The 10,435-nt window shown below is 52.1% G+C and overlaps 3 protein-coding genes across 3 annotated transcripts; 1 reads left to right on the top strand and 2 right to left on the bottom strand.

Annotated features, from left to right (window-relative positions):
* Positions 1-729: 729 nt before the first annotated feature.
* CAOG_08960 (hypothetical protein) lies at positions 730-4,415 on the bottom strand (the record flags this gene model as incomplete). Its single annotated transcript, XM_011272329.1, has 5 exons — positions 730-2,876; positions 3,028-3,279; positions 3,349-3,424; positions 3,489-3,712; positions 4,253-4,415. The coding sequence occupies 5 exons, from the start codon at positions 4,413-4,415 to the stop codon at positions 730-732; spliced, it is 2,862 nt and encodes a 953-aa protein (XP_011270631.1).
* A 2,638-nt stretch (positions 4,416-7,053) lies between these two features.
* Positions 7,054-7,921, top strand: CAOG_08959 (hypothetical protein; the record flags this gene model as incomplete). Its single annotated transcript, XM_011272328.1, has 3 exons — positions 7,054-7,210; positions 7,302-7,480; positions 7,907-7,921. The coding sequence occupies 3 exons, from the start codon at positions 7,054-7,056 to the stop codon at positions 7,919-7,921; spliced, it is 351 nt and encodes a 116-aa protein (XP_011270630.1).
* Positions 7,922-8,328: 407 nt separating this feature from the next.
* CAOG_06212 (hypothetical protein) lies at positions 8,329-8,758 on the bottom strand (the record flags this gene model as incomplete). Its single annotated transcript, XM_004345752.1, has 2 exons — positions 8,329-8,603; positions 8,716-8,758. The coding sequence occupies 2 exons, from the start codon at positions 8,756-8,758 to the stop codon at positions 8,329-8,331; spliced, it is 318 nt and encodes a 105-aa protein (XP_004345802.1).
* Between the last annotated feature and the right edge of the window lie 1,677 nt (positions 8,759-10,435).

Genomic DNA, 10,435 nt, shown 5'->3' with positions numbered 1-10,435 from the left:
GTCTGCCCGCTGACAAGAGGCTGGAGCTGCACCAAGTTGGCCATTCCCAGAGCTGCTTCCAACTCCAAAGCACTTCATCATGATTCCGTGGCATTTGAATATGTGTGAATAGTGTATCAATTGTATTTGTAGCGAGAATGAGAGATATCTTGAGTGAAGAATTGGTGCACTGGTGCTGTCATTGAGTGGTGGCTGCGAAGTTGTGTCAACAGCGCTTTCCTGCGTCTGTGCGACCGTCCCCGACCGCCCCCGCAACAGAAGCGATGCAAATGTGGGGCGCGTGCGCCAAGGAAACGGCTACCGGCAAATTTGTCTTTGAACTTGAGCTTCACGATGCCGCGGCATCGGGGCGTACTGAAGGGCCAGACTCAAATACGGGCCGGGCCCATTTCGTTGAACTTTGCTTAAAACGGGGGACTATACTTCCATTAGTCTTCCTGCGTTTGCTTTTGAGGTTGTTAATCATTCTTGAATACACAATTTCACCTGAAAAAAAAAAAAGAGCACTGTTGAAAAAATTCGGTCGTTCCGAAATTCGGAAAATTTTTTCCACTGTGACAAATCACAAATCAGCGACACAGAACTTCGTGACAAAATGAAGTGCCAGATACAGAACGACAGCAGCTGCCAATGGCACCAATCAACGACCAATGGAAGAATCATCATTTTGACTGGACGAATGATCAGTTTGGCTCGACAAATCGTATCGTGGATGGATAAATCCGTATCCTAGATGGACAAATCGTCAGCCTGGCGGGACGCATCGGTTTTGCTCGGCACGACCCAGTCACCAGTGTCCGGAAAGCGCGACCACATGAAAGGCACAACTCGGCGCACATCCTCGCCCATGAGAACAATCACACGAGGGTCGGGTTTTTTCTTCAATGTTGCCAGTGCTTTGGCCCATTTTCGATCTGCCGCAAGCCGAGTGGCTGCTTTCGGGCTTTGACTGGCGGTTCCAGTCACCATCACGACCATTAGCACGTCGCAGACGGTCTCGCCGGTCTGCGGGTCTGTAACACCTGCGGTCACCTTCTCTAGAGTCGTTTCGATCGTGCCCTGGAGATTGCTGAAAGTATCGCTTTGACTCACGGCTTGATGGTGCTTGAGTTGGAAGAGAACCAACAAGGGTTTCGTCTTTGCGTACAAGTTGTGCTCAGCGGGAAGAAGGACCCACATGTCGACTCCGAAAGTGTTTTTCGCCGTCTGAACTACCGGAATGCCGTTTGCTGGGGCGTCAACACAGGAGGCCATCCAGCCGATATCCAGTTGCTTACGGGACCAGGGGCTTCTTCCTTGAACCCGACGAGTGAAGAAGTTGAAGGTCGAGTTGCTTTTGGACAGAATCTGTGTGCCCTCGATGATCGGCACGTAAGAGGCAGACGGGGAGAAGGCGCGGGACAATACGGTAGCCTGAGCAAAACCGCGAAGGTCGGTCAGGTTTTTGATGCACAGAAGGCTGGTGACTTTGCAAGACTGATCGGCTGTGCCGAGCAAGCGGAGATGTGCCGTCAACGACAAGTGCGCAGCGGTTTCGAAAATATCCCCGTCTTCAACAGACTCGAAAGGCATCCGAAACAAATTCATAGCAGACCAACATGTGAGGTCCGCGTGCTGGTGGATCATGTCTTTCAGATAAGGAATCGGGCAACCAACCACGACCATAGCATTGGGCGTTGGAGCATCGGCCGCTGGAGCGAGAGTCAGGATTCCGTGGTAGGCGAGCTGTTCAACTGTGAACTGACCAACTCGTGTCGATGTCAGAACAGGCCGCTGAGTCAGCACGAGATCAACAAGCGCTAAGACGTCTCGCTCGACAACAGGTAAAGGGAACGAGACGGTCGCGAGTCGCATTGCGAAGTGATTCAAAACCATGGCAATGGTTTTATTGTTGGGCTCATATGCGAGCTGCGTATGAGCCGAAAGACTTGAAAGAAGCTTTGGAGAACCGCCAACATCGTGAACAAACTGACGAAACTCTCGAGTGTTCCGCCACTGCGCGTGAAGCTGAATCGGAGGTTTCGCAGTGTTCCACTTTTTCTCAAGCAGACCCAGGGCAGAAGGAAAAGAGAGCGGCTCGAGATACACCAGTTTCATCCGATGAACTGTAAGCGGATACTCGGTCAAACCAGCGGTTGAAGTAGCTGTCAGGAGCACAACGACAGTGTTCTTCGTCGAGTCAAAGTTGCAGGCGAGAATCTCGTTCAAAGCATTGGCCAGCGTGCCGGAAGCTTCTTCCAATGTCATGTGTCGTCTCAGGAAGTTGTGAGCGAGCTGATACTCGTCGATATGGATGATCAGAAGGGCGTGTTCATCGTCGGGAATCTGCTGGCGCTCGCGCAAGCGTCGCCAGAGCTCGCGGATGACCGATTTGACGTCGAGGTTGCTCATCCGACTCAGCAAATCACTAGCTCTGCTGATGGGCAAGTCCAGCAGGCCGCGAGCAGCAAGACGTTTGGCAAGCCAGATGTGCTTGCGAAAGTTATCTTCAGGTTCGAGACCGTCGCCTCGACCGTTGAAATCAATGAAGACGGTCTGCGTACGATGGGTGAGCAGATTCGTCAACAATGACCTGCGCTCCTCTGAAAAACCGAGAACCGGTGCTGGATGCTCGAGAGCCTTGAGGAGGTGCGTGATAATGTTCGCGCCGTAAGTTGTTTTGCCCATGCCGCTCATGGTGGCGACTTGCAAAAAATTGAATGTGGAGCGATAGGAGCGGTTGGGGCTGAAAATTGATTCTTGAATTTCGGTCAGAATCTCTTTGGTCGTATTGTAGCGTAGATAGACAGGGTCGACATGCTCAGGCCAATCTCCCGGGTATCGTTGCTGGTCCGGGGCACGCTTCAGCTCGCGAACATCGGTGGGATACGAGGGGCCTATCGACAGCAAGCAAACCGAGGAATGAGTGAAAACACACACACACACACACACACACACACACACACACACACACACACACACACACACACACACACACACCACACACACACACACACACACACACAATTATTGCACGTCAGTTCGTACCTTGGTTCTTGGACCACTGCTCGACCCAGATGAGGAAGGTCGTCACGATTCGTTGCACACTTGCACTCTTGTGAACTTCGTCCATGGCCTTAAGGCTTGCTTCGCGTGCCAGGGAAACTCCCTGCGCCGGAATGCGTTTGAATTCCTTGAGCTCCAATGCGAGAGCAGTGATCTGGTCATTTTCGAAATCCGGGTCGGAGGACAGCTTTTCGAGCAGGTGCTTGCGAAGGGCGGGTGCCTCCCATGTCGCCTCTGTTGTCACGTCGGTTCAAAGTCAGTCGCGAAACAACTCTATACGCCAAAGCAGTGGACGAATCGTACCGAAAGACTTGCGGAGGGCCTCGGGCAGGCGATCAATCAACGCACGGTCATCCTCCGCTGAAGGGTTGACAGTCGCCTAGAACGATGACACAAAGTGAGCCTGAGAACATGCAACTCAAGACCATGATAAGGATGCGTACAGAAGGGGCTTTGGCTTCGGTCTCGGACGGAGGACCAGAAGCAGAGGTGGAGCGGGACCTGCGGGGCCAAATGAGCAGGCTGGAGCACTCATAGCTCCTCTCGATACGGGAGCGGACGCCGCCAATGGTGGGGAACGGGAGGGCGCCAAAGGAGGGAACGAGGACGGCGCCAGAGGGGGAGAGGAAGGCGTCAAACGCCGGCACGGGCAAAGTGGGTGGCGCAACTACAAGAGCAGGTGGCAGTGAATGAATTGGGTGGTATTCATCAAAGCAAGTAGCACTTGCTGTCACACATTCAAGTCGAGACTCGAACACAGTAGAGAAGCTTCGCTCTTGACGACGTGATGCAACAAAAAAAAAAAAAAAAAAAAAAAAAAAAAAAAAAAAAAAAAAAAAAAAAAAAAAAAAAAAAAAAAAAGGGCCGGCAGGCCTTCAAGCCGAGAGAGATGACGCACACCAGTCAATGGTGACGGAGTTGGCATTGTAGACACGGGGCGCAGCGCGAGGTAAGGGGTCTTGATGCCCAGCAATGAGGCGAACCCCAGCAGGCAAGCTGAAAAAGAGGGGGGGAAAAAAAAAACAGAAAAAAAAAAAGGCTGGCTGGCCGAACATTGCCACGCAGGCCGCATGCACGCCACACAACGACGATAGAGGCGCACCCCGCGTTGGTTCTCATTGACCAGCAGCTGGTGCTCGTTGACCAGCAGCAGAGGGAAGCGGGGAGCAGGGGCATCGGTGGACAGAAACAGAACAAAGAACTTTACCTTGAGCACGTTTCGGCGCTTTGGAAGCGACAACGCCAGCTGCAGCCGTGCTCAGTGCAGCAGCAGCAGCAGCGCGCGGCACAGGAGTCGTGATACACGCAGCAGCACCACGGGATGCCGCTTTGACGAGCGGAGCGGGCGGAAGGCGAATGGCACTCAGCATCGTGTTCAATGAAGCGATGACGAGCGTGAGGACGGTTGAAACAGCGACTGAACCTGTCAAAGTGATTTTTTTTTTTTTGGAAGTCATGTCGTCAATGTCAATGGTGAGTTTGGTTCATTTGTCCACTTTCATCATGACGACGAAGACTCGCAATGTTGAGATGCGATCTTGCTGATGGCTTCGCTTTTCTTTTGTTTTTCTTTCGGTTGTTTTTTGTTGTGAGTTTGGTTTTGACTTCAAATGCAAGCTGGAATCGAGCTCCCAGGCTGCGCTCTGTGCTCTCCTACTTTCTCGATAAATCACGCAATGACCTCGCATCAATAACCATGGTGGTATTGGTGGGTAGGGGGTGAAAGGGGCGCCCAGTGCCGAGCACGCTGAAGTCGTCTTTTTTTGTTTTTGTTTTTTTTTTCCTTTTTTTGCTGTTTATGGTCATGCTTTTTACAAGAAGGAAAATAAAAAAATCAATCGAGAAAACGAAAACCGTTCAACCCACCAAGAAAAAAAACCAAAGGAAAGAAGAAAAAAAGCAACAGAAGAAACGCGGTGTCACAGCAACACAAGACGACTCACTCTCCGCTCCCTCCCCCTTCACTACGCATGACAGATGGATGAAGCGCGTTGCACCACACGCGAAACGCAAACGCCGACACCGGAATACGGCGATCAAGCGGCGAGATTGGAGTTGAAAAAAAAAAGCAAAAAAAAAACACGAAAAACAAAAAAACGGCAAGCAACAGAAGAAACGCGGTGTCCGCACCACTCGCTCTCCGCTCCCTCTCCCTTCAATGCGCATGACAGATTGATGAAACACATTGCACCACACGCAAAACGCAAACGCCGACACCAGAATACGACGATCAGGCGGCGATATTGGAGTTGAAAAAAAAAAAAAAAACTTAAAAGACCGCCGCCAAAGCAATCAAGAGAGCGAGCGAGCGAGATGGTTACGAGAGAGAGCGAGAGCGAGAGACGGATGGGAATGCGTTCGATGAGAAGAGAGAAAGAGTGAGAGAGAAAGAGAGAGAGAGAGAAAGAGAGAGGGAGAGAGAGAACAAGACAGAGTGCGGTCTTACAGCGGGTAGCGAACAGGCAACAAAAACAAAAAAAAAAAAAGAGAGAGAGAGAGAGTGAGCATAAATAGAGCACAAATCATAATAAGAGGGGGAGAAAAATGCCGACCGCGTGATTGTTCGCCGTCAACGAGCTAACTTACCTCCATTCATTCATTCTGTCGGCTGATAAGTTTGACATTGCGTGGGTTGGAGGGGACGCACTACCCCGAACTGGTTTGGGGGTTTGTTGTTCGTCCCACCGCGTCGCGCATGGATGTCCTCGTCCTCTTGGTGTTGCTCTGTAGCATGGGGCGGCAACCGAGATCGGCAGCAACCGAGATCGGCAGCAACCATGACCAAGTGGCGTCTCATGGTGAGGACGATCCTCACAAGCCGCACCCATCCACAGTGCGATCGCACCATGCACTCTCAAACACGCATACACGTACGCACACGACGATCGTGTGTGCTGGTCTGCTGCTTGGGGCTGAGCGACGGCGGCGTCGTTTGAAGCGGCTTTGTCATTTTAACCAATAAAATTGTTATTTTATCATTTTGACAGCTCCTCCATTTGAGCACTCTGTTGAGGAGGGCGGCATGAAATTCCGTCAAAAACCGCTCCTGTAGCACCGATTGTGCCTTGTTGTGCCCATCAGAGCGATGGCGATGAACGTTGGTGCTGAGGAGGGAAATCGATCAAATGCATCCAATTCAGCCATTCGTCCGCCAAAAGACACTCATCTTTGCCCTCGAGCTCCACGATGCCACGTCGTCAGAGTCGTGCACAAGGGCCTGATTCAACAACAAGGGCACTGCTCTGAAGTGTGCAAGCAAGGACTCTTTCCACTCGTCTCCCCTTGTGTGCCTTGCGTGGGTGCAACTGCTGAGCATTGTTGAAATCCTTCATTTGCTCAATGACCCTTTGATTGATGGTTTGCAGTTGTTCTTCGTTCCTTCGATTTAGATCTACTCTTCATTTTTCTTTTCCTTTATTCTCTTCATTCCTCGCAATGGCACTGCAGCAGCGCAGTTTCGCGTTCGCAGCAGTCGCAGCACTGCTTGCATTGAGCATTGCCGTCCTCAGCGCTCACGGTGCGTTTTGTTGTGGCTCACTTCAGCTCCTCCTCCTCCTCGTCCTTCTCCTTCTTCTTTATTCTGCTTCTTTCTGTCTTTCTCTTGCTTTGATCGATGCGCGTCATGTGTGCTCTTGGAGTGGCGCCAGAAGACCGAGCTCTCAATGTCTCTCTCTCCTCTCTCGCTCTCTCTCTCACTCTCACTTTCTCTCGCTGCTTGCTACACGTCGCATGTTTTCACCCCCCACACCACGAACGCGCGTCATCGCGGTGTGTGCCTCCTGAGCCTGAGCCTCACTCATGATACCTGCTAATGGAGACCGACTGTGATCCTCTCTCCCATCAACTTTACCCCAATGTCACGTCACTCACTTGACTCGCTCTGGATCATAGTGTCGCTCTGATTCACAGTTTGACCAGTCGCACACAGCGGCTCAGGTGTTTGCCACGTCAAGTCGGAAGCGGCTTCTGGCATGATTGCCGCCATCGACCTCGCATCGCAACCCGCTCATGCCTGCAGACCAGAACAGCTTCGACCGACGTGCTGTCGAGTTTGACTTTGCTTGCAACGCATTCATCTCGGTCATCTTTGCCATCAAGCAGCGCAACACGGACGCACTCGCCTCCAAGCTCAAGGCGGTCTCTGACCCCGCCACCGAGGACTATGGTACAGTACCGTCCACCATGCGCATTCTAGACCACAGGCATGGTCAAACCTGATCGTTTGTTCGCCGCGCTCGATCTATGACTCTTCATAGGCAAGTACATGACCGTTGAAGAAATGGCCAAGTTCGTCGACGGCGAGCCAGACGCTGTCAATAACGTTGTCACCTCGCTCATCCTCCGAAACGTCGCCTACCGCATGCCGGCTGCCAACAACTATGTCATTGTGGACAAGATGCCTCTCGCAGTCGCATCAGAGCTCTTCATGTGCAATGTAAGTTCGGACGAGGCTCTCTCTCTCTCTCGCCAAGCACTTTGCTGAGTGCCTTCTTGCAGCTTTCTGACTCGACAATTCCTTGAGCAGAAACCTACGGAGGCTGGGAATCCTCCATTCGTTGTCGCAGTCATTCGAATTGAGTCGAAACAGCTTGCAACCTCCCTCCATGCTGATGAGCAAGATCAAACCCCCCCCCCTCCCTTCGAAAGCAGGTGGGGAAAGGCTTTTGAAATCCGGTACAATGAACGTCTTTCCACACAAGTGTTTGCCCTCGCGTACACCTGGTACCCGCAAAGTGTGTGGAAAGCGGTTGACCGTTTCTGAATTGTCGCTCCTTACGACAGAGTGCTGTCCCACCGCCTGCCAGCCGTCTACTTGTTTGTGAACCGTGTTGGCTAGCATCATGTCTTTCGTGGTGTATAGGTGGGGAATGCCTGATCCTTCCATTGTCAGCCCGGCTGATCATCTGTTCGAGTTCCTCTGTGAGCTCTTGAGCACTCTCCCCGCATGCCTTCACCGGTGTGCGTTATGACGACATTCAACTGTCTCATATCCTACGTTCTTTTTTCTTTGTTATTCTTAATAAAACTTTAGACGGTAAAAAAAAAAAAAATTCAACTGTCCCATATCCGTTCTTTTTGTGTCTTTCTTTGTCATTCTCAATAAAGCTTTAGACGGGTCAAAATGTTTTAAATGCACATTTCACCTGATACAACAAGAACAAGCACAAGAACAAGAACAAAAACAAGAACAAGAACAAGCACAAGCACAAGCACAAGAACAAGCACAAGCACAAGCACAAGAACAAGAAAAAGAACAAACCCATTGTGCTCCCCAGGAAACGTTCAGTACGGATTGATCGGGCTTGTCACAGGTGGCTGTTCGTCAAAGTACCAGGTGAGATCCGGAGGGGAGAGTTTCGCAGCAAGACCGGGGTCAATGTCTTTCAGAAACTGGTGGAGCTTCGCATGATTGTCGAAATAAGCCGTTTTGTCTGCGCTGCGCTTGTCGAAAAACCGCTGCGCCAAATCGCGAGCTTCAGCTTGTGTCAGCTTGCTGTTGTAGAATTGGTTGGTAAGAGCAGGCACGTCCGACAAATTCGGGTTGTACGACGAGGTCGCTGCAACAGTTTGTTAGAGTGACGGTCTCTAAATCCGGATGGCGCCTCCTACGGCCTGTGTGCAAGCTTCCGCTCGCGCCTTGCCCCCCTGTGTCAATCAGTGCATCAATACCAATGTGTGGGTGAAGTAGCGGGGCGCTTTGGCCCGAACTCATCGCTAGGCACGCGAAAAACGAAAAAATGACGAAAAAGCGGATCCAGCCAAAATCCAATGCATCCGGATTAAAATGCAGGTGTTTTTGGGGCCGCCACGAGGTTGATCGCAAACGCGCCCTGCGGGCTCTGTGACATCGCCAGCCCGCCTTCCGCGAGCCAAATGCAGTCTACACACGATAGGTGTTATCGTGACCAAGCGGGCGCGGAGGTGCGGTCGACACGAGCGTGGGAATGGAGGATACGCTCGAACACCACTTTTGCAGCCAATCCATCGTGAGCTCCCGTCCGGCTGCTAATCGCTCTTCGAGCTAGATTGATGGAGTATATGACATATCAAACCATTTTATTCAATAAACAATACAAAAATCAGGCAGAGTTTACATTTAGTGCGACGAACGGCCGTCGGTGAGCATTTGTTGCTTGTTTGCTCAGGCGAATCACAAGAGATGGTGGATCTTCAACACGAGGACGCTTGTCAAGGTGCTCAGGCGTCGGGGCAGCATTAGAGGCTAGTTGAGTAGCGGAACTGCGCGTTGGGAGGCGACTTTGGCGCATGCGGGCCACTAGTTCATCGGTAAACTGCACTCCGTCGTATGAACCGTCGCTGTCGGACCTTTCAGAGAATGTTCGTTTTGCTGGTGTGATTGCGATCGTTTGCTGGGTCGTCAGGATGGGGAGCGACGGCGAGGGCAGGCTCTCAGTCGGATTTGCAGCAACAGGCTCTGCAGCCTGCGACAAAACTTGCTCTGATTGACGCAAAGCAATCTGTCGGGCACGAGCGGGAGTTTGAGTACGAGCAACAGGGGCTCGAGTACGTTTCGGAGTTGAAGCTTGAAGTGCGGCCAGCTCGTTGCGAGCTTGGGCGAGCTCTGCTTCGCGCAAAGGGTCTTGCAACTCGGCGGCGGCGGCGAGTTCAGTCTGCAGTGCACTGATTCTCCGTGTCAGAGCAAATTTTGCGTGCTCGGCGGCGGCCTCGGCAGCCATGGTACGTGACCGGTTCATCAATCGAGTCATCTCCTGCGCAATCTTCGTTTGTTCTTGCAGTTTTTTTGCGTTCGCCCGCTGCATTGCCTCCTCGGTAATCGCCAGATACGCGCCTTTCGTATGCTTGTGCTTGTAGGTAGTGCTGGTTTGAATTGCGAGGGAATAGGAAGCACGCTGCACGATATCATCGACGGTGATGGGGACGCTCAGCAACTCGCGAAGTTTGCCAACGTGACTGAGTGCATCTCGTTCTAGCGCCTCGGAACTGGGACCAGCTGCAAGTTCAACATCGGCATCATCGAGGATTAGGCGAGCCTTCTTGAATATCAAACGCACCGGCGAAAGCGAGGGAGCAGGGTCTGGGACGCTGGCATACCCGCTCTCCACCGAGGGCAAAGGCGGTGTGGGGTGGGATATCTCGGCACTCTCGACGACGGGCAGCGTTGGAGTCGACAGGAGATTGGGGACGCTCGCCGTGTCTGTGGGCGTTGCAGAAACTGGCTGGACGGGCGCAGCCAAGGCCTCTTTTCCTATGAGTGATTCAGTTCTGCTCGCATGGTCCGGGCTCACCACCCACTCGCAGTATGCATTCTTGTCCAAAGGCCAGATTCCAGTCTTTTTAAATCCAGCAGTGATGACGGCTGTATTTTGCGAAATCTTGTACCACGCATTCAGAGCGCAATGCACTCGCA

Source organism: Capsaspora owczarzaki (assembly GCF_000151315.2).
Source record: "Capsaspora owczarzaki ATCC 30864 unplaced genomic scaffold supercont2.10, whole genome shotgun sequence".
Taxonomy (NCBI): domain Eukaryota; class Filasterea; order Ministeriida; family Capsasporidae; genus Capsaspora; species Capsaspora owczarzaki.
The sequence above is the reverse complement of the archived record's forward strand: the minus strand, read 5'-3'. Positions and strand labels throughout refer to the sequence as shown.